General features: G+C 35.3%; 2 protein-coding genes across 6 annotated transcripts; one reads left to right on the top strand and one right to left on the bottom strand.

Annotated features, from left to right (window-relative positions):
• Positions 1-9,968: 9,968 nt before the first annotated feature.
• On the bottom strand, positions 9,969-22,263 carry LOC149780522 (uncharacterized). Of its 5 annotated transcripts, none has more exons than XM_089937521.1 (6): positions 22,029-22,263; positions 20,145-20,387; positions 19,081-19,134; positions 12,404-12,484; positions 11,565-11,640; positions 9,969-10,503 (listed from the first exon to the last, which is right to left on the bottom strand). In XM_089937521.1, the coding sequence occupies exons 1-6, from the start codon at positions 22,246-22,248 to the stop codon at positions 10,191-10,193; spliced, it is 987 nt and encodes a 328-aa protein (XP_089793647.1). In that variant the 5' UTR covers positions 22,249-22,263; the 3' UTR covers positions 9,969-10,190. The 5 variants fall into 5 exon arrangements, with proteins under 5 accessions (XP_089793647.1, XP_089793651.1, XP_089793648.1 ...); XM_089937526.1 differs by having other exon boundaries at positions 10,360-10,498; XM_089937525.1 differs by lacking the exon at positions 20,145-20,387.
• On the top strand, positions 17,076-19,072 carry LOC149780523 (uncharacterized). The gene has a single exon (XM_089937527.1). It carries the CDS (start codon positions 17,574-17,576, stop codon positions 18,522-18,524), a length of 951 nt encoding a protein of 316 aa, XP_089793653.1. The 5' UTR covers positions 17,076-17,573; the 3' UTR covers positions 18,525-19,072.
• Positions 22,264-23,559: the final 1,296 nt, after the last annotated feature.

A 23,559-nucleotide genomic window follows, 5' to 3' on the forward strand; every position in this document is an offset into this window, starting at 1 on the left:
ATAAATTTTAAAAAAATGAACGAATACACAAATAATATATATATATATATATATATATATATATATATATATATATATATATATATATATATATATATATATATATATATATATATATATTAAATGAATGAATAAATAAATAAATCAAATAAATAAATACATTCAAAGTATAGTTGACAAAACAATGTTCTTTCCAATTGCTGCTAAATGGAGAAAATCAAAGACAAATTTCACCTTCTTTACATTATCACGAGCAGCTCATACTGCTGTATGTATGTATGTATGTATGTGTGTGTGTGTATGTACGCATGCACGTATGTATGTAATGTACGTATGCATGTACGTACGTACGTACGTATGTACGTATATATGTATGTGTATATATCTATGTATGTATGTATGTATGCATGCATGTACGTACGTACGTACGTACGTATGTATGTATGTATGTATGTATGTATGTACGACTGACTTTATTTCCTCTTCAGAAGAGATTTCATTCAGTTAATTTTTCTTTAGAATATATATATATATATATATATATATATATATATATATATATATATATATATATATATATATATATATATGTCAAAAAAGTAAAGGGCAATATCTAAACACAAGAGTGAGAGAACTCATTGCAAACGAGATATATACACAACATAGATAAAGAGAGGAAAATAAAGGAATTGGAATTATTTACATTGGACTGGAACGATTTAAATGGAAGAGCATGTTCTGTTTCACTTTGGACACCTGTAAATAATGTATAAGATAGAAATGAAATGGGAGCATTTCCCCAATTTACTGAACAAGCATAATATCAGATATCGTTTTCAAGTTCATTTGTTCTTCTGTATATTGTGTCTATTCCATCAACCACCACACACATGAATGGCTACCATGATTGATCATCCATAGAATCAAAGATGTCCACTCTCTTGCCCAATAGGATATGAAGTAATGAGTCATTGTCCTGACATAAAAGCCAGTGCGAGTCTAGAATGTCTATTGCATCTATTATTTTGTCAAACATAGTATTACGTTCGTCGTTTAGGGCTTGGCAGTATAGTAACATATGCTTGGCTCTGTCTGTAGTCAATCTCTTGCAGAGTTTACAGTGATATTCATTCTCTGTTGAAATTGAACACATAGCTAAATAGGCAATGTTAACGAAAGTGCGATTTTTATTAGGAAAAGATTTACCAAGCTTACAGACAGCAAGTGGTGGAAGATTGGTTTGGACACTTGCGTAATGTAAACGTTTAGGTCTCATTTCAAGTTTAGATCTCCACAATGATTCATCGTAGCGGTGAACTGCCGTTTCAGTATTCCTCCTCCAGACTGGTTTCGGGACAGAATATAGGGTGTTCACGTATAGGTTAAAAAAAACCCCGCCAAGCTGGTATTCAAAAGAATAAGATATATATCTTTAACAAAACCAACTCTCTCGCTCCCGTGTATCTGGAAGTCAAGAATTCTTCTGTTGAATATAATTTTCCATGCTAGTGAACCATTAGCTCTGCAGATTTTATTGAAGAAATCTAATTTGATTTTATCTGCATATCCCTCAACTGACCACAGTCCAAGACTGCTAATTGTTGTTTCTGTAGAAGACCTATAATTCTTCTGCAGCTTTTCTTTGACATACTTCTAGATCATACACCTGTGACTGGCCCAAGCTGGACCATAATTCGCATCCATATGTCATTGCAGGTAGTACTATTTTTGATCATATTTTAGTACTATTAATTGGATTCATTCCATCCTTTCCAATACCAGTCCCAACAAGTGAATAAAATACTGATCTTCCTTTATCACAAGCATTTTTCACTCCAGCAGTATTAGAAAGATCTGTGGAGAGAGTAACCCCAGCATAGGTTCTAGAAGAAACTATAGGAATCCGTTTATCTCTGAGCATGAACATAGGTTTGTATGATTTTCGACAATATTGCCTTTATTAGCATTGTATCGGAGTCTCCACTTCGATGCATATTCATGAGGTTGCGAAGTAAAGCACACATACCATTAAATGATGAAGATAGCAAGGACGTGTCATCGCTAGTAGAACACAGGGAATACTTAAGGTACCAATTTGTATTCCAGATTTTTTTGACTCCAGCAAGGATATTAGGTCATTTGTCATGGCTAAGAATAGCCATACTGATAGCGTTCTTCCTTGTCCTACCCCTTGATTGACTGAGTATGGTTTCGAATGATGGCCGTTGAACAGAACAAGAGCCCTAACTTCTCGAAAAGAATTTATAATCAATCTCCATAGTTTTTCGTTAACTCCGAGATAGAACAGCTTATAAAAGAGGCCATCATGCCGTACCGTATTAAAGGCCTTCGCATTGTCCAGGCCATCATGCCGTACCGTATTAAAGGCCTTCTCATTGTCCAGGAATACAGCATACACTTTTGATTGACCTTCTAAATAATGGGCTATTCCCTCTTTTATAATAACGGCTGCAGTGATGCCACTGCATTCGCTTCGAAATCCCTGTTGTAATGGGTGAGGAAAATTGATCCTTTCACTAAAAAGAACTAGCGTCTTCAACAATATTTATCAAATACTTTTTGAAAAACAGGAACGATTGAGATATCACTATAGTTATTCATATCTAGCCTGTCTTTTTTCTCACCTTTAAAGATAGGTATAACATTTACAGTTTTGAAGTAGTCATGATACGTTTCCAAGGAAATTATGCTATTGTACACTTTACACAAAATAGAACAAATCGATTGACAGGCAAAAATTAAATGTTCTGCATATATTTTATCATATCCATATGATTTATTTTTCTTCAACTCTCGTACAGCCTCTTCAATGTCTTTCTGTAATATGGTTTCACACATATCCTTATCTGCTCCGTCTTCAATATTTGAATCCTAAATATTCTTTATTGTGTTTCATAATTTCAGCTGCAAACGATTCGTTAAAATGAATATCTGGTATTTCAGTACCTAAAATTTTAAAATGCTGGCGCCACGCGTCACGAATCAAATCAGGGTCCCGTATTATTTATCCCTCCACTTTTAGTCCAGAAACATCATGTCTCTGTCCCTTCGTATAAAGTCTTAATATTCTGTAGAATTTCCCTACATCCATTTCTGTAGCTTTTTCCAACTCATCAAATTGTTCCTGTCCGTACTGGTCTTTTGCCTTGTTTAATTGGTTTCTGAATTTTCTTTGTGTACCACGTGGCCGTTCTCTTTTATCCATAACGCTCGTTTTCTTCTCATCTCTTTATCTAGTTCAGCCACATTAATAAATTTCCAGTAAGGTTTTAAGTGAGGCAGGAAGGTTTTCTTTGGAAGACTTTTGTCAGCTGTATTGCGTAAAACAGTCGCAACAGTAACAGGGGCGTTATGTACATCTGAAATGTTGTGTAAAAATAGCTCCATTGAGTTTAAGTGCTCGTTGGTTTTACTTCTGTACCGCTCCTGCTGTTCCGAAGTAGCTATTCGCCAGTTGATTGTAACTGGATATCTGGATATCGGGTGGATTGAGATGATGTTCATCTTCAATATTGGCACTACGGACTAAATCTATTTTGGAGGCGGGTATCAAAATGTAGTCAATCAAGGACGAGTGTTTACAGTCATATGAGCAATACGCTTATCCTTGTATTACAGAAGGGAAAATATCACATGTTGACATTAGATACATATTTTTAAGAAAGGATTGTTGTATGTAACCATTACCATTATTACTTTTCGGAATCACTTTTTTTTGGTAGCTCCGCATTAAAGTCACCGCAGATAATCACAAAACCTTTTTGACTGTATTCATCATAAAGGCATTCCACAGTTTCCATGATTTCTTTATAATCATCTAATGAGGCATTTGTGGAAGGAAACCACACACAGAGCAAAAACAATTTGATAGCGCGCAGGCTAATTTCAACTGCAGTAACTCTGATGTTCCCGATGTTATTCATAGGACGAACCGGTAATGATTTCCGATAGAAAATCGCAGTTCCTCCAAATCCAGAGGGACGCTTTCTTTCCTATAGACATGTATCAATTCTGTTATCCGGTCTTGAAAAAGCAGTTAATTTCCTGTCAATGCTTTGAAAAAATTGCAGTTGCTCTGGATATAGTCAATGCTCTTGTATGCATACAATATCTACCTTACGAAGTAATGAACAAAGATAGGGCGGTCCTGTCATAAAGCCCTTCGCATTCCAAGTCATTATGCTTAGAGCAGTCATTCAAAAAGTAAACAAAAGCTTTTCCATATGCAATTTAGGGACACTGGATCATTTATCTCTCGTACCATTCTCTGGCTAATACAAATTCCGGCCAAAATCTCTGCTGTAAAGGTTTGGTAAGCAGATTTTCCGGAACAGTGACACGAACGGTATAAGTTTCTCCATTTATATTTGACCACTTTTTAAGAATCCTAATATTTGTGATCTTTACTCCTCGATTGTATGCATGTCTGCGTATTACATGATTTAGCTCTTCTGGGTCATAGTCTGCTTTAATTCGAGATAACACGGAAGATTTTGTTTTCGAACTCTCTTCCTTCCACTGAATGGCATATTACTGATTCGTACCTGGATTGGTTTCGAATTATTATTATTCATATCATTCATGTCATTGTTTTTCAGTGGAGAATTTCTAGTATTCGATACTTGATTTTGATTAGTTTGATTTTCTTTCTCAACAATTTTCTTTTCACATGTTCTTCCTTTATCTGCTTCACATAGTACAGTAGGTGATATAGTGTTTGGTGTTTATGCTACTTGAGATTGCATCAAACCTACAGTACGAAACTTGTATGTTGGTAGCCTGGAAACGCTTAAGCCGGTATTTCTATATTCCTGTTGATCTGACAAAATCCTATTTCGGGATTCTAGATGATGGCTATCACTTACACTTGTATTCGGAACTGTATTTGTTGTACGTATGTATGTATGCATGTATGTATGTCTTAGGGTTAAGTGCACGTCGGAACTATAATGGCTTTATGAAGCCAATTAAAGGTATAGTTCTAAAAACGTATAATAAAGTACTGATAAAAAGACGATAGAAATATAAACCATTCTTAAAAAAAACGGATAGTGAAGTATACAAGTTAAAAGATGAAAGGTAAATTGATAAATCTAAAGAATTGTCATAAAACTCTATATTCATGAAAAATAGTTTGCAAATAGTTCTGTACTTTTAAATTTTAACACAAAAGTACACTATCTGAAATATTACTTGATACTAACCGAGAAATGTGAACGAAGATGAAAATAATCCAAGTAAACACAAATAATATGACAAGTAAATCTGAGATTTCCCAATGTATTTGTGTATTTGGCAAGGTATTAAACCAGTTTGACAATTGTACTAGTACGTAGTCAGTACTTAGTCTGTTTATTTAATTTCTGTATGTTTCTCTGGAAAAGTTTACATTTCTAAGTGATGCAATCATTTATCAGTTGCACCAGTCTAGTGCGAATTGCCTGCTGTATTAATGTCGTGAGGTACTTTTCCAGTACAAGTACATGTAGGATACGAACTCGGTCCAAACTTGAACGTAATCACAATACAACAGAGCGTAATACAAGTTGCATACTATATTCGCTACCGAAATATTTCACTAAAATCAGAAAATCAGACTTACATAGAATTATCTAATCGAACATTGACTTCATAAGTTAATACGTTTTTCACTGGGTTAGAGGTCAAGCACCGATGTGTTTCGTGCCCACTAGAATTTAAAAACGAATATTCTTTTCTTTTGCAGTGTAATATAGACACGTTTTAATTATTTAATTTAAAAGTTAGTTTGAATACTTAAATAAGGAGCCGTCTTGCCAGGATGTAAATTACAACTCGGCGGCATTGTCAAAAGAAAACAATGAACAGCGCATTAAATGTTCATCATTGAAAATAATATTTAATTTACATCTGTAACGAGAGCAATGATCCGAGAAGCAATAGGTAATGTACTAATGTAATTGTTATAATATGTTAAACGGTTTTCCACACTGGCCATATTACAGTCGCAAAAGTCATATGAGTAGGAATATGATACACTCCAGACCCAGAATAAACACTTGAGCGTCAAGAGGAATTTATCCCTGGAGAGGGACATGAGCCTCAAGGAGTTTTAACATTCGAGAGGAATTTGAGCCTCAAGGAGAATTTAACATTGGAGAGGCACTAGAACCTCAAGGAGAATTTAACACTGGGGAGGCACTTGAACCTCAAGAAAAATTTAACATTGGAGAGTCACTTGAGCCTAAAGGATAATTTAACATTGGGGAGGCACTTGGTAGACAAGGGAAAATGAATATGGGGAGTCACGTGGGTGTATATGGTCAAAAAGGGTTGATTGGGTCCAAGGAGAATGGGTAAGGGTTTTATGGTTGAGTTGAAAATATAAACACACACAAACATAGGCTTATACGTACACAAACACAAAGATACTACAACAACAGAGGAAATTAATATGGGACAGGCACTTAGGGGCAAAAATGAACTAGGCGACCCTTTAGGACAAAAAGCGGTACTTGGCGCAAATATGCACTTGGCGGGGACAAAATTGCACTTGATGATTCTTCAGGACATAAAGCGACACTTGGGGCAAAATGCACTTGGTGACCCATAAGTACGCCTAGAGAGCGACGCATGACGTCACATGCAGAATATGTGTGCAAACCTCTAATACAAATAATCATTAGTAAAAGTATATTCTAGTTTCGGACAATAGTACTAGACAAATGGACTGTACGTAGTAGCAAAACAAACTTATGGTTTCCATTTAGAACACAGACTAAAGATTAACGAATTGGTCTAAAATTAATAGACTAAAACTGATTAGGTCATTCCCTTATATATCCGGAATGCTTCGAAGATATATCTTGTCAACAGTTCATGTTTACAAGTACCCACTTAGAATAACTGGATGTGGTTTTGCTCTGTCGTTGCAGTTTATGATGCAGTTGTATTTGCATTACGTTTACATAAATACGTATATACATATATACAGGAAGGTAAGAGTTATTGTCTAAAATATTAATACCGGAACCACTCTCATCGGACCCGAAACCATCTTCCGTGGATTCGAGATATACCTTCCAATAAGGCGGTTAATTGGTTTCAAGTACCGTTGACATAAATGTACTTATATAAGTGCTTCACTTATGCATTGATGTAAGATTTTCATTATATATATATATATATATATATATATATATATATATATATATATATATATATATATATATATATATATATATATATATATAAGTAAAGGACTATACAAATCTTCACAATAAAGTGATAAAAATTAGAAATGATTTTAATGTTACGTTGACTTTTGTGATTCACTACATTAGATAGAAATTCTAAATGATTGCGTAACACACGTTCAACAGTTACATGATTAAACCATTTTCTCGATCAAGTTTGTTGTTGTGATTCAAATGAATACAGTATAAGCGTGTCCCAAGCTCATAAAATGATCGTAATTGGAATTGGATCACAATTAATACTTCCAGTTCAGCACCCGCGAATGTAGTTCTAGTCTATTTTTAGAACATTTTTTCCTCTCTCATTTTGATTGTGATAGAAGAGTTTTATTTATTCATTTTTGGTAGGGATTTTTATTCTTGATAATATGAGCCCAGGGTGTTGTTGTCTGTGTGTATTTCGGCCACAGTGCACAGTGAGTAATAAAGCCTTGGTGATGATCCGGAAGTGAAATCTGTGATCTGTTTACATACTGCTATGTTGACAGTCCAGCATCTCAAAAAAGAGCAGGTCAACCTTTGACGAGAACTTCACCGTGATGTCATCTTTGAAGGTATTTTAGATTAACATATGATTTGTATTCATTGTCACACAGTGGAAAGGTCAGTACTGAGAAACAAATGTAGAGAACATATAGTAAAAATAACTGTGTTCTATGTCCATTTGAAGCCTGGCGCTCTTCGCTCTTTGTTTAAATTGGATTACAACCCCTTCCCCCACCAAAAAAAAAAAAAAAAAATTCTCGCGCAATCGCTCTCGTCTTTTCAGGCATATGCCTACCAGTTTACCGGTTTCAATAGAACTGATTGGTCTTGAACGTTTTAATTAACATTGAATATCAATACCGGTGCACATATTATTCTGTGTACCGAGATATTTAATGTAAATTTTGTGTTTCTTACGGTACTAGTAACCTCTTTTACGACCCTTTTTTGGTCCTCAGTTTCCATACTGTGTTTGATCGCTGCAATCGCTTCTGTACCTGTCATCGCTTGGTAGAGTTCCTAACAGTCAATCAGTCATCTCTTCGTCTCAGGAATCAGTACCGTTTGGTACCGTTCAAGACAGCTTCACAACTTCTTACCATGTGGAGTTATTGAAATTCGGTTTTCCACCCTGAAAGCATGATTCCTTATAAACTCTGTTAAAGCGAAATAAAGTTCTAAACATTGAAAACTACCGTTGATATCATTTTTTGTACTTTGATCGGAGTTATGATTGTTCCTGGTAGCTGTGTATTGACCGAGTGAATGAACGTCTCACCCAGTGAAGTAACTCAACGTGTCACCCCCATTGAACTCCTTCCTGCATAAAAATTCAAAATTTTTATAGACAGTCATTTTGGTTTAACCCCCTCTGATGGTGTCACCCGGTCCGCAACCCCTCCCCTAATGACACCACTGCTCTCTCTCTCTCTCTCTCTCTCTCTCTCTCTCTCTCTCTCTTCTTTGGACGGTCAGTTAGAATTACTTTAGAACCATAGACCTTTCAAAAAACAGTTCGTACCGCTCCGGCGGACTAAGTAGTTAGAACGTCAGCCTCAGATGTGAGAGGGTGCGGGTTCGAACATCGGCCGAGTCATGCAAAAGACTTATAAAAATATTACAAACAGCCACCTTGCTAGGCGCTCTGCATTAAGAGGTTAGTGTTAGGACATGTCGGCCTGGTGTAAGGATATCGTGACTTGGTGGGAGATGATGCTGCATGTCTGCAGCATGATGCCCCCAGTGCCAGACATCATCATAAACTGCCACACTGCAGACATCGTCAAGATATGATCTTATAATTGTTAAAACTACGTTAAAGATCCAAATCACACCCACCCACCCCCACACACACCGCAAACAGTTCGTTATTTGAGTCCTTGTACTAAAATTCTAGATTCATCGACTACGACATACTCTTGATACCATATTGAATTCACTTCTTGTGTACTCAAGGATGATTCATTGATATGAATTCAAAGAGGTATATTAAGAGATATATAATAGCTCAGAAAATCAAGTGAAGTAACATGTTAAAATTGCTTATAATATTTTGTTTAGTTCTAGTAAATCACACGTGTAATTCCTTATGTAAACTTCAGAATATAAACTGCACATATCAAAATTATATACTGCATTAGGTTGAAGGTTAATATTAAATGGACTGTAATGTTTTTGGTTGGGGAGAAGGGATAAGAAGAATTCACCAGTCGGGATGTTACGAGTCATGTTGCAATTGATCTTTGTTCGTGTATGTCCAGTTTCATAGCATAAAGTGGCGTATTGACATAGACTGTACTATCATCAACTTTTACCCATGAGATCTGCTTAATTAGGTAGACAAAGCATCGCCAGACAAGGTCAAATAAAAGCAAGCTCTATTAAGTATGATATTTACATGAATTTCAATCGGAAGCTTTGATCAGCTCCATTTATACCGTTTGGAAAATGCCATTGCAAATCAGAACTGGTACGTAATTGACGTCATATCCGGCCATGATTAAGGACGAAAAGAATGTGGTTTGAAGCTATAAATTCTAACGATTTATGATGACAGTGTACATTTGTAGTGACTGGACTGCAATCGTACAAATCAGACAAGCTGGAGTGCATTGATGTGTGCATATATGTATCCAGTCTAAATTTACGTACTATTCTGACTAAGAACAACCCTTTTAGTTGCACAAAAGAATTAAACACACAAATAGACGACATAATTGCAAAGAATACGCAGGAGTGTTTATTACCTATTATTCGACAGGGTTAAAACAGTGATTATTACGAGACTATTGGATAAATATATGTAAACTGCAAAATCTGTACATACTTAATATGACGAAGAAAGAAGCCGATGAAAGTAATGCATACGAGGTCACACTGAATAATCAAAAGAATAATTCTAACCACAAATACAACTGTCACAGGTTATATCACGTTTCATATTCTGCACTACTTTTCGTTTACAACAGCGATGTAATGTAGTGTCTTCAGATCACTGTAGTTACCATCTACACTACAAATATCATAAGATCCTTTAACAAGAGTGTGGTCATATGTCGGATCCGGAAATGGTGTTTTGGTTCCGTCATCCGCGACACAGTAGACTTCTTCAAAATATGCTGTCTTAGCTGATCCCGTTTTGAGCAATGGCACAGCATATACTGGACCTGGGCTAGATTCCGTCAACCAGCTACATTCTCCTGTGGAGGGCTTCATATCTCTAAACAGCAGCATTTGTCTGCAACATGCACGTCTATCTTTTCTGACAAAAAGGTAAAGTTGCTATTATTGAAATTCATTTAATTCATTTAATTTGAAAAATGAAGAAACAAATTGAATTTTAAAATCTTATTCCAACTGTTATGTAATGTTTAACATTAAAAAAAAATCAGCTTTACATTAGAATGCATTTCTAACCTTGTAACATTTTCTTCGAGGTTTCAGAAAATACAATCGATCCTACCCAAGCATAAAATTCGTATCGGATTTTTAATACGATGAACAAGACAATGTTGCATGTCTGCAATAACCGAATGACTTGTTAAGGACGTTAAAAGTCACGTACAATTTTAATTCTACTTAAATGTCTTGAAAAATGTGCAATAATGGCAACGGATAGTGGAATAGAAGAAAATGGTTTTAAAATACATCAAGACAGCAAATCGTTAGTTCGGACTATTATAGTCTTTTAAAGATAAACATAATTTAATCCATAATGACCTTCATGCTTAGGAAGGTTATATGATAAATTAGAAAAGTCTGTTTCACCCGATCCCCAGTAAGACGAACGAATGTAAGTCCTAGTGTTATGCACAATGCCGGATTAAGGCCTTTCAGGACATAACTACAGAAAATAGTATGGTGCCTCCCACTCAAAATGTGAAGCGGAAAAGAAAAAAATTTAAAGCTAAAAAGGTGTGAAAATATCAGTGATGCAATCATTGTAAATCAAAATAATCTTACATGCATATCGAAATGGTCATATATAATTAATTCAATTTTATTACCAACAATTAATCTGAGTTTTTCTGGTGTCTCTGTTCGCTGGTGTTATATGCACGTGATCAGTGTCCTTAATGGGTAATCCGGCACTGGTCATACTATTAATCACACATAGATCAGTTTTAACACATAGATGACATTATATGAAGTATGTGATCATAGAAGGTTTTGAAATATCTGTGGCACACGAGACAGTCTTGTAGCTTTGTTTTACTTGATATTTGAAGTTATATATATAGTCCTTCGATCTATTTTAAAACTTGCTGCTTTGAAAACCTGATATGTCTACAAACTCTCTACAGGAGATTGTATGATGATTACCTGTGACAAATGATACATGCGAACACTAGGACAGCCACCAGACACACAAAGAGAATAACGGGTATCAAAATAGCAACTGAAAATAGGAAAACATATGCCACATTTGACACTTTCTCTTCAAATAGAGTATAATAGTTCTGACGATATTCATCGTAGCCGTTATCGCCTCCCTCAATCTCCACTAATTTTCATTCTTCCTTCGTTATCTTTCTCATGGACATTAACATACTGCGTATTAAGCACCATTAAGTCAACAATGTTAACAGTAATATAAGTAGCAATAAATATGAATAATTATAAAAGAAGCGGCAGCAGTAGAATCAGCTGGTATTGTTCTAACAGCTAATAGCAGAAATATTCTGAAGTAATATAAATCAGAAATGCTATCAGTATCTGTCTATATATCAATGTATATATATATATATATATATATATATATATATATATATATATATATATATATATATATATATATATATATATATATATGTTTGTGTGTGTGTGTGTTTGGTTTTTATGTTTTTTTTGAAATAACTTTTAATAGTTTCCATGTCTCATGTATAAGAGACAGACAGACAGACAGACAGACGTCGGGAGGCCGGACCCTCGAACCCTGTTTAGTCTGTTTCCAGATGTGATTATTTTCGTATCAGAAAATAACGAAATGACTTTTTAGAGATATGAAATTTCATTTTTTGAAACATTATAAAACTGACGAATATTACCGGAAACACTCAAACATGTATGTGGATATTTGAGAGAGAGAGAGAGAGAGAGAGAGAGAGAGAGAGAGAGAGAGAGAGAGAGAGATTTATAAAAAAGATATAGTGTCTTTGTACCTGGTTTATATGTTGTGGGACTAGGATCCACAAAAGCAGTCAGATTAGGAGCATTTGCCAATTGGGAAAAGAGTTTGCGATCTGCATTATTATCGAAGAAATATATGTATATAACAAAACTAACATGTGATCATGCGTTGTAGCAATTGTAGCAGTTGCAGCGGCAACAAAAACATCATACACAGGATATCAAAGTCAAATTAAACAGAAAAGAAGACTTAACATCTATCTCGTTACTACAATGTAACACAAAAATTATTTAACTATTTTCAAAATTTTAATGTTATGTGAACTTCCATTGACGATCCTTTGTATATAAGACTGGTTATTTTAGCGTCGGAAGAATGTTACCGTTTATAGAAATGTAGGAGTGAAAATGCGGTCTTAGAGTGAAACTTAATTATTCGCTAAACCAAATTTATCCAAAGTTGTGTCGTTTGAAAAGACTTGGAATAAAAAGCAATGTCAAGTTTGCTAAATGAAGATGCTTTATCAGTCCTAGCTCTAAAAATATTTAGTTGTAAAATGACTCAACAGCAACGAAAGTTAGCATTCAAAGAATGTTTCTTCCTTCCTGTCTGCGTTCAGACTGTATTGTATTTACTCCGACTCGTATGTTTGGTAATGTACCATATATTATCATTTGTCTGGGTCTTGAAAAGAAACCTTATTTATGGTTTGATGAACACTGGGTAGAATTAATTAATAGAAGTTATTTGATACTGTGCATATTAAAGTGAGATTTAAGTTATAAATTGAGGGTAATGTATTTTGATAGAAGGTAAGCATTTGGACGAAATTTGAAACCAGTTAAAATATTATAAGCATTTGAATAAAACATATGGCATTGTAATTACCGTCCCTTTGTGTTATAATTATTTCAAGTCAAAGATAAAAACGGCAAACGTGAACTAATATTTTTTATTTCAAATAAAGTCATTTACATGTGATTTAAATACAAATAGAATCAGTAATGAAATTATAAATTATATTTTTTGTAATAAAATTTATTTTTAAAATTGTAAAGACACAGAAGATTTTGCAAAATAAAAAAGAAGTTAAGCTTTAAATTTAGTATTTGAAAAATCAAATTAAAAGGTTCTGTTAGAAGTGAACTTGTAAATTTATTTAAGTTAGAGACTTCAAACGTGACCCGTGACCTATCAAACGATCTGTCTGATGTGAGGTTATAATTAAACAAATTTAAATTTTATATAAATCATTTAAATTCTTTTTCTTTATGTTGCTAAAACTATTCCAATAATTGTACAAATGAGTATTATCATTTTACATGATTTTGCTTGAAACTTGATGGTATCTTCTTTTAAGCGTCGTTACTAATGAGTTACATATTTTGCTCAAAGGATTCAGATAGCGTAAGTTATTGAAGATTTCAATTTTGTATACAGCATTGAAGATATAGTTTAACAAATTAAGATAGCATGAATAATAATGAGTTTGGGAAAAGTTATCTTTCGTGAATTTGAATGAAAATAGATATATCTCGGAAAGTCCCTATGAGATTTTGAAGAAACGTTTCACTGTAATTAACGTGAAGACGTCCCCATTTTTTGAAACATGTCTGATTACAAACTTCTTTCAATTTACTACTTACTATTGTCGACCGCTCCGGTGGAGTAGTGGTTAGAGCGTCTGCCTCGGATGCGTGAGGTCGTGGGTTCGATCCCCGATCGAGTCATACGGCTGTCAATGGTCAACTGACAGTAGCCAACCAAGCTTACGATTGAAAAGGTACTATCTGATTAAAATCAGATTTCCGCTGTCCTACTTGCCAGATTGAAAAAGGCAGGAAGTATTATTGTTTCTAGTTCCGGACAACAGCACGGATTACTAACACTGTACAATAATTGTATTAACTTAACAGACAGATGTGTAAATTACGCGACATCATTCAATTATACTATTTATTTTTCCCAATTTTTCCCGGATGTATATAGTACAGGCGACAATTTGACGTCCGCTGTAGAGTCTGGAGCGGTTCGACGAACTTAAAGGATAATATTTCATGGGGGTTACAAAATCAAACTGGTTTTCACCGCTAAAAACCTCCCTGTATCTATATTTTCTTAATTATAATCCAACAAAATGTACAACCTAGACTCAATTAAAATTTTAAAAAAACACCATAAAGAACAAACATTCCACAATGTACATGAAATATGCATACTCATTGATCTATATAACGATTAAATAATGGAAACTATAGAGAATGGTCAAAAATGGGTAACTGTGTATTTTTCTATATAATCTGCGATCGAGATGGAGATCAAAATATTTGTGACAAATGAATCTGAAATTTGCTAAAACTTAACAAGCCAAGTAGGAATCTAACTTAATGCATAGCAAAAAAGAATGAATTGAAAGCATATGCAAGTACAAGAGTACATAATTTTTCACCTTCATATTTTACATATGGATATAAATATATGCATACATGTTAAATTACATTCACACACACACACACACACACACACACACACACATATATATATCTCTCTCTCTCTCTCTCTCTCTCTCTCTCTCTCTCTCTCTCTCTCTATATATATATATATATATATATAAGGGTGTGGGTGGGTGGGTGTGAAAATGCTGATTAAAAAGAGTAATACAGCTGCCTCAATTACTTGAAATGTGCATTTAACAGTAGAATTAATTTGAGGGTGGGTATGGGATTTCCAGACACCCCTACAGGATATCCTCCCACAAAACCGTACACACACAAAATTACACTCATTTGTCAGTTGAAATTTGACGATCGTTTTATTCTTGCTCACGATTAATGGGTATTATGCACACTTGAGTAAATAGAAACAGACTTTTGCTTTGGTGCCCTTTTGAGGAAAGTCAGGACCAATTTTGGAAATTATCCCCCGCCACAACACTTGACTTGATCCGGCTCTTCCTATATCTTAGATGAGTAAATAATGGACATCTGAACAGATAACGAAACTCGTCTTCATAATTATCCCTATATTGTACGGTCGCTATAATAACCCTCAACATGGCGGTCTAATACTTGTAAGATGAATCTGAAATCTGAGTGCTTAAAGAGTGTACTTTTAATCGATATTATTTCAGTTCTGAAATTTTGAAAGCACTTTTCTTTGTAAACTGTCCATTTTTTTTAAAGCTAAGCAGTGGCGTACTAAGGGCAAATGGCGTCTGGGGCCAGTAGCGTACACGGCGCCCATTCCCACCAGCTAGAGGGTTTCGGGAGCAATTTGAGCTCTCACAGCAGGGCCCGTGGTGGAGCCCTGGTCGCCAATGATGTTCCTCCAATTTAATGCCATTTTGTGACTTTTAATGACATTTAAATTCTATCATCTACAGCTTTGGACGCCTCACGACCTCTGGCGCCCAGTCCGCCCCCTCCCTCCCGGTTTGTACGCTACTGATGGTAAGTTCCCATGGTTGCAACTTAAGACAACACTACACTTAACACCTGTTATGCAACCAACATTCGTCCACAGGCCTCATTATATGATGTTGGCGGTAAATAAATAAATAAATAAATAAATAAATATATATATATATATATATATATATATATATATATATATATATATATATATATATATATATATATATATTTACGAATTGTGTAAATTAGTTCTAAATGTAAGTCATCATAGGGTGTGAATATACATTTTGAAGGTCCGCGATAATTTCAAGATTTTCTAAATATATCTAATTATCACGACGGAAACGGAACGTTTCGTTAATAAACAAAATGCAAATACTCTTTGAAAAAGCACGGAATAAATTTAGAAAGGGGGGAAAACTAATGTCGACAGTTACATTTTGTGTCCATTTATTAGGCTGTCCGACGGCAATGGGTGAGGTTAGCTGCGTAACGAGAGAGTTGAAGACTGGAAAATAAGTTTTAGGTCATGCGTTTTTATTATGTAAATTCAATGTGTATTTTGTGCTTGACATTTGTCCGTAATTAAAGGTAGGAGTTTGAGCCTACCTGACTAATGTCATTAATTAAAATTATGTTTACTTGGATTTGAATTCAGGACCTTTGTATTTTCCTTCGGAATTCTATTATCTGCCTGAGTTCTGTCCTGATGTTTATTTGAATTTAGGTTCAAGGTCTGACCTTGTTGACAGTTTGGTGTAATTTCTCATTAAGATGCCTGACCTTGTTGACAGTTTGGTGTAAGTTCTCATTAAGATGCCTGACCTTGTTGACAGTTTGGTGTAAGTTCTCATTAAGATGACCTTGTTGACAGTTTGGTGTAATTTCTCACTAAGATGCCTGACCTTGTTGACAGTTTGGTGTAAGTTCTCATTAAGATGCCTGACCTTGTTGACAGTTTGGTGTAAGTTCTCATTAAGATGACCGTGTTGACAGTTTGGTGTAATTTCTCATTAAGATGCATGACCTTGTTGACAGTTTGGTGTAATTTCTCATTAAGATCATTGAACTTTTTTTCCCGAAAATACACTTGCGACATAGGTCGAGTGGGGATGTATACAAGAATGAAGTAAACAAAATTATTCATTCCTATTTAAATATCAGTCTAGTGCAATCATATTGAGTTGTGTTCAGTTATAATTTGTGGATTAATTAGTTAAATTAATATTTCTATAGACAAACAAATTGCTCATAAACACTTTGGACTATATCACTATTTTGGGATTATTTGTAATTCATTCAAAAACGTTCTTGATTATATCATAGTGATACAGCAAGACTATATGTACATTGGCACATTCAAGACTACTGGTACATGAACACATTCAAGATAGGAATTCATTTATATTTTTGGACTTGTCATAGAACTTGTAGGATTATTTGGGTGTTAAGTCACTATGCTTAAAGTTTAAACTTTCACTTTGTAACTTATAGAATCAAAGTAGTTATTAAATTTTACAAAACGTGTTGGTTTTGCTTTTTTCAGTTTCTTAGTCTAAGACCATAGAGTCGTAGCAGTTATCGATATGCTAGTGTGACTGTATAACGCATGGCACCATAATGGGTTTAGACAACATCTATTCAGTTTTATTTGTCTTTCCGTTTCCAAAGCTCCAAGGCGTCTAACTAGGATTAAATAAAACTTGTGCAGATTATAATTTAGTTTTTAATGAACTTTAGTTATTATAGACATGCATTAGTAATACAGTGAGTGCAATTAGTAATATCATGAGTGAAGTTAGTAATACAGTGAGTGCAATTAGTAGCAAAGTAAGTACAATTTGTAATACAGTGAGTGCAAGTAGTAATACCATGAGTGCAATTACTAATACCGTGAATTCAGTTAGTAATACCATGAGTTCAATTCGTAATACAATGGGTGCAATTACTAATACACTGAATTCAATTAATAATACCGTGAGTGCAATTAGTAATACCATGAGTGCAATTAATAATACAGTGAGTACAATTAGTAACAAAGTGAGTGCAATTAGTAATACAGTGAGTGCAATTACTAGTACAGTGAGTGCAATTAGTAATATCTTGAGTGAAGTTAGTAATACAGTGAGTGCAGCTATTAGCACAGTGAGTGCAATTTGTAATACAGTGAGTGCAAGTAATAATACCATGAGTGCAATTACTAATACAGTGAATTCAATTAGTAATACCGTGAGTGCAATTCCAAATACAATGAGTGCAATTCCTAATAGAGTGAGTGCAATTAGTAATACAGTGTGTGCAATTAGTAATTTAGTGTGCTCAATTAGTAATACCGTGAGTACAATTAATAATACCATGATTGCAATTAGTAATAACACGAGTGCAATTACTAATACAGTTAATTCATTTAGTAATACAGTAAGTGCAATTACTAATACCATGAGTGCAATTAGTAATACCATGAGTGCAGTTAGTAATACCATGAGTGCAATTAATAATACAGTGAGTGCAATTAGTAACAAAGTGAGTGCAGTTAGTAATACAGTGAGTGCAATTAGTAATGCAGTGAGTTCAATTAGTAATACCGTAAGTGCAGTTAATAATACAGTGAGCTCAGATATTAATATCGTGAGTACAATTATTAACACAGTGAATGCAATTAGTAATACAGTGAGTGCATTCATTAATAAAGTTAGTGCAATTAGTAATGCAGTGAAAATAAGTTTCAACTTAAAATGATATAATAATTTGGTTTAGTTTGACCTTTATAGGTTTAACGCCATTTTTCAGTGCATGATAGGCTTTACATGGCGGTCAGTACATTTAGTGGAGGAAGAACATGGGAAAGAACCACCTACACGCGGGAAGCTACTGGTTAACTTTCTCAGATACCAAAGCTGGCAGAGCCGAGACTCAAACCCACGCAGACAGAAGTTAGATGTTAGAGATCTGTAAAAGCGAACGCCTTAGGCCCCTCGGCCACCCAGGGTCTCTATATACTAGTATTCCTGCTGGCAAGTGAGGCCATGACCTAAGATTTCTTTGCAATGTTATTTTATTCTGCTGCGATTTTGTACAGCGTCATCAGTTCTTTTCTTAAGAATAATTAGAATTAACTTGAAACTTCAAAGTTGAGATTTTCCTCCAAACATTTAAATTATTGACACTTTGGTTTCACCTATTTCGATCTAAGAGATAAGCTATATTATATAGAACTGAGTAAACTTGTATGAAAAAAAAAAACTTTTTAATGTTCCCTTTGTGATTTAATTTTCTTTATTTCCTTCTTACTTACCTTTCAAGACAATAGTCTTTGTTTGCACTGACTCATCGGACAACGTGACGGTATCTGAAAGGATTTTGTAAATATACCGTATTGATTTTTCCCCAAATATTATCCTAAATAGAAGTCACATAAAAATATATGAACTGGACCAGTTAATCCATAACATTGCATGCTTTAATACATGATCAAAGAGTGGACCTCAAAAATTCACAGTATTGTCCCCATATTCTCTTTGACTTTGAGATCTGATTGTACAAGAACTGTATATATAAATATTTTCGCTATGTTGCAATATAGTGGATTCGATCCCCGGCTGAGTCATATCAAACACTGTCAAAAATGGCACAAACAGTTGCCTCGCTTGGCGCTCAGCACTAAGAGGTTAGTGTTAGGACTGGTCGGCCTGGTGTCAGGATAATGTGACTGGGTGGGACATCATGCTACATGTCTGCGGCATGATGCACCAGTGCTAGACATCACTATAAACTGTCGCACTGCAGACATCGTAGCGATATGACTGAAAAATTGTTAAAGCTACGTTAAAAATCCGAATCGCGCGCGCGCACGCACGCACACACACACACACACACACACACACACACACACACAAATATACACACACTATCGTGGCTTTCAAAATGATCAAGGGCTTCAGCACTACCCAATAAAATGTCATTTGAAAAGCTAATATTCCTGTAAAATTACAAACAAAATCAATTTCTAATATTATTTTATAACGACTTCCTCTTGGGAGCGTCTATTATTGACATTATTTTTGCTTTCCTTTACTAATATATTTTAAATTAAAGAAAGAAAGAAACAAATTGAACAAAGTTGAACTTTCAAAAAGAATTCCAACAATTTTTGCCGGTTTGGATAACCCATGCTCAAATGAAACCATGAGAATCATACCATAAATGAGATAATACAACTATGTTCATTCAAAATCTCTTCAAGATCTATTGTGTTGTAATTCCAAAATATGTCTCATTGGTTAGACCCCTATTCAGCATCATGAATGCAAACTCTGAGAAGAAATATTGCACTCTAATCTTTGAATAAACGTTTCTTACCTGAAACATTCTTGCACATTTCAGCTATGACCAAGCAGCCATTATAAACCGTCAGACGAAGTTTCTTATCATCAAAACTATAGTTCCCATTTGCCTTGGAGCATCGCGAATCAGAATCATTAATCCTTAGCTTAGTAATGATACTGTTGGGATGTTGGAGAAAACAGGTTTCGAATTCGCCTAGGGAACTTGAGCAGACAAGGCTATCATATGTCCCATTGTCGCTGCATCTGAAGACCCCATCTGTGCAAACGAAATTTGTTGCGTAGATGTAAGAAAAGAAGAAAACAAAAGAAGTTGAAGGTTGAGAAGTAGGCTAATTAAAATACAATACGAAGAGCAATAAGATTAAGAACAAGATAAGAAGACGGGAGAGGGTGCTCGGATGTGGGAGGTCGCGGGTTCGAACCACGGCCGAATCATACCAAAGACTTAGGCGCTTAGCATTAAGAGGTTAGTGCTAGGGATATTGTGACTGGGTGGGACATGATGCTAAATGTCTGTGGCATGATGCTACAGTGCTAGACATCACTATAAACTGCCACACTGCAGACATCGTTGCAATATGACTGAGAAATCCAAATCATATATACACACACTCAAAAGAAGATAGCAGGACGAACATGAAAACAAGCATCTCTTTAGGCCTTTTGAAACTTGAAATATATGAACCTATTTTAAAACTCCTTTTCTAAAAATTGTGTCATAAAAAGGAACATATTCTACTTTTACCCGTTATTGAGGTCTTGCAGGAACTTCATCGTTGTAATTAGTTGAGTGTTTTTTTTCGAGAACCGCAAGCTTAAAAATTCCAGCTAATATGGCTAAATGGTTGGCGTGCCCGGCTTGCGAAGGAAAGGGTGATCGTTTGAATCCTGTCAACGGAACATTCCAGGTCGGCCACTGTGTTATGTCCATGAGCAAGGTACTTTACTACAATTACCTCAATATTAAACAACCTACTTGTGTTGCTGTGTCGTAAAAACACCAAAATCAAATCGAACAGTCTTTTTATCTCAATCAAAAGCATGTCTTAAGCCTTTGTTCGTGCATGTTTATTCACAAGTATCTATTGTGCCTTTTCCACGATCTGTTCGTAGCTAAACATTACAATGCACTATAAGACACATTCAAAGTATACAATGCCAGATACAGAAGGTGAAAATGTACACTTTTCAACACACTAAAAATAAACTTTATATCCGTATAATACGGTGTGTGTATGCATTAATGTATGTACACAGGTACAGAGTAAGTTTTTGCATGCATATATCTGGATGCATGTCTGTGATACGCATCTGTTTGCTTGCCTTCATTTATGCATGCATGTAAGCACGAATATGGATGGACAAGTACACCCATGGACGGAATTCCTTGAGGTGTAAGTACGTGTGTGTGTGTGTGTGTGTGATTTGGATTTTTAACGTAGCTTTAACAATGTTTCATTCATATCGCTGCAATGTCTGCAGTGTGACAGTTTATAGAATGTCTAGCACAGGAGCATCATGCCGCAGACATGTAGCATGATGTCCCACCCAGTCACATTATCCTGACACCAGGCCAACCAGTCCTACCACTAACATTTTAATGCTGAGCGCCAAGCGAGGCAGCTGCTGGTACCATTTTTGCAAGTCTTTGGTATGACTCGACCGGGGATCGAACTCACGACCTCCCTCACCGGAGGCGGACGCTCTAACCACTAGGCCACCGGAGCGGTGAGATGTAAGTAAGCATGTATGTAGATGAATATATAAATTAACGCTTTCGTTTGTATTTATGTATGTATGTAGATATATGGATAGACAGATATACAGATAGATAGATAGATAGATAGATAGATAGATAGATAGATAGATAGATAGATATACATTTACTCGCACCGACCTTCTTTAGCCACTTGAATGTAATCAGGTAATACAGCAACCAAGATAATGTAGCACAATCTTTCCACCATGATATGAGCGTGGCATTTACACACTGCTTCAACACTCGTCACACCCAGTCTCAATGTACATATTATATCCGGTCTAGTCGTTAAAGTTCCAATACCGCTCTGAATTACCGTTAGTAATTTTGGATGAGTACTTATTTCCGTTTTTGTCATTATTTTTAACTTGCTGAATACTTATGTTCGAGTGTAATGTTACCAGACCATAGGCAAGTAGGCTGAAAACAAAATCCACAAGCCAGATTCTTGAAAGAGTTTCACAGCACGGTACAAAGCGGAATAGTTTTTAGACTGTAATTTGAATTGTTTCACTAGAACACTGATTCCACACATATTCCAGGGATATGGGAACTTCAGGGAAATGGTATATGTTCCACTTGTGAAGCTACAGTGCCTGGGCATGCGCCAGATCATGAGAGAGAGAGAGAGAGAGAGAGAGAGAGAGAGAGAGAGATTTGATTAATGAAGTTCAAGAGGAGATCCATGTTTTAGAATATTTGAAAATAATTTATAGGTAAGTTATCTGGAGCATTTAATAACCATTTAAGTTCATCTGTATGCGTCGGGCACAGGCAATCTAAACTTCAAATTTTACACCTAGTTTTCTTTTTACTAGGTTCTGTAGCAATTCGTCTATAATATCAGATACAAAAAGGAGGACATCACGCCTCCCTGTCTAACTCCTCGCTTGATATCGAAACATCTAGACAGGTATTTGTAAACCACGACTGTTCTTTCATATATATTCCTTATTATACTCCAGATTTTCCTCCAAATTCTAATAGTATATACTTTCAAGAGTCGAGCAAGTCGCCAAATGGTGAAAAAACTTTTTGAATATAGAGAAACGTAACATAGGTTGGATGGCCAGAGAGAGAGAGAGAGAGAGAGAGAGAGAGAGACAGACAGACAGACAGAGAAAGATAGAGTCATAATAAAATAATTAATAACCTCTTGAAGATTAAAAGAAGCAGCGAAATAGCTTAGATTTGTTTTGGTAGTCGCTCGTCTGACATCCTGGTAACGTGGCCTGTCCATCTCATCCGTGACGTTATTAGCAGAGTGTGGATGCTTGGAATGACAACCCGTGTCAGAACCTCTGAGTCTGGGACCCTGTCGTGTCATCTTATCATCATCAGATTCCTCAGACAGTCCCTGTGAAAATTGTTCAGCATTTTTCCGGCATGGCGTCTCTACATTGTACCGTGCATACAACGGGTTCGGCAACACAGTGGCTATGTGGACCTTCAGTTTTGCTTGCAGACTGATTCATTTGCTCTCCCACACATTTGTTGTATCATGTAATTACAAAATCATTATGATGAATTTCTCTGGGCATCCATATATTGTTATGATCTATATTTCTCATTGACTGACTGTGTGAAAGGCTTTTGTTAGGTCGATGAACGTCTTGTTTATGACGGAAATCTGTTCCTCGCATTTGACTGTAGCTTGAAAATGTTGCTT

Source organism: Sinohyriopsis cumingii, chromosome 16 (genome assembly GCF_028554795.1).
Source record: "Sinohyriopsis cumingii isolate HCF-2022 chromosome 16, ASM2855479v2, whole genome shotgun sequence".
Classification (NCBI taxonomy): Eukaryota; Metazoa; Mollusca; class Bivalvia; order Unionida; family Unionidae; genus Sinohyriopsis; species Sinohyriopsis cumingii.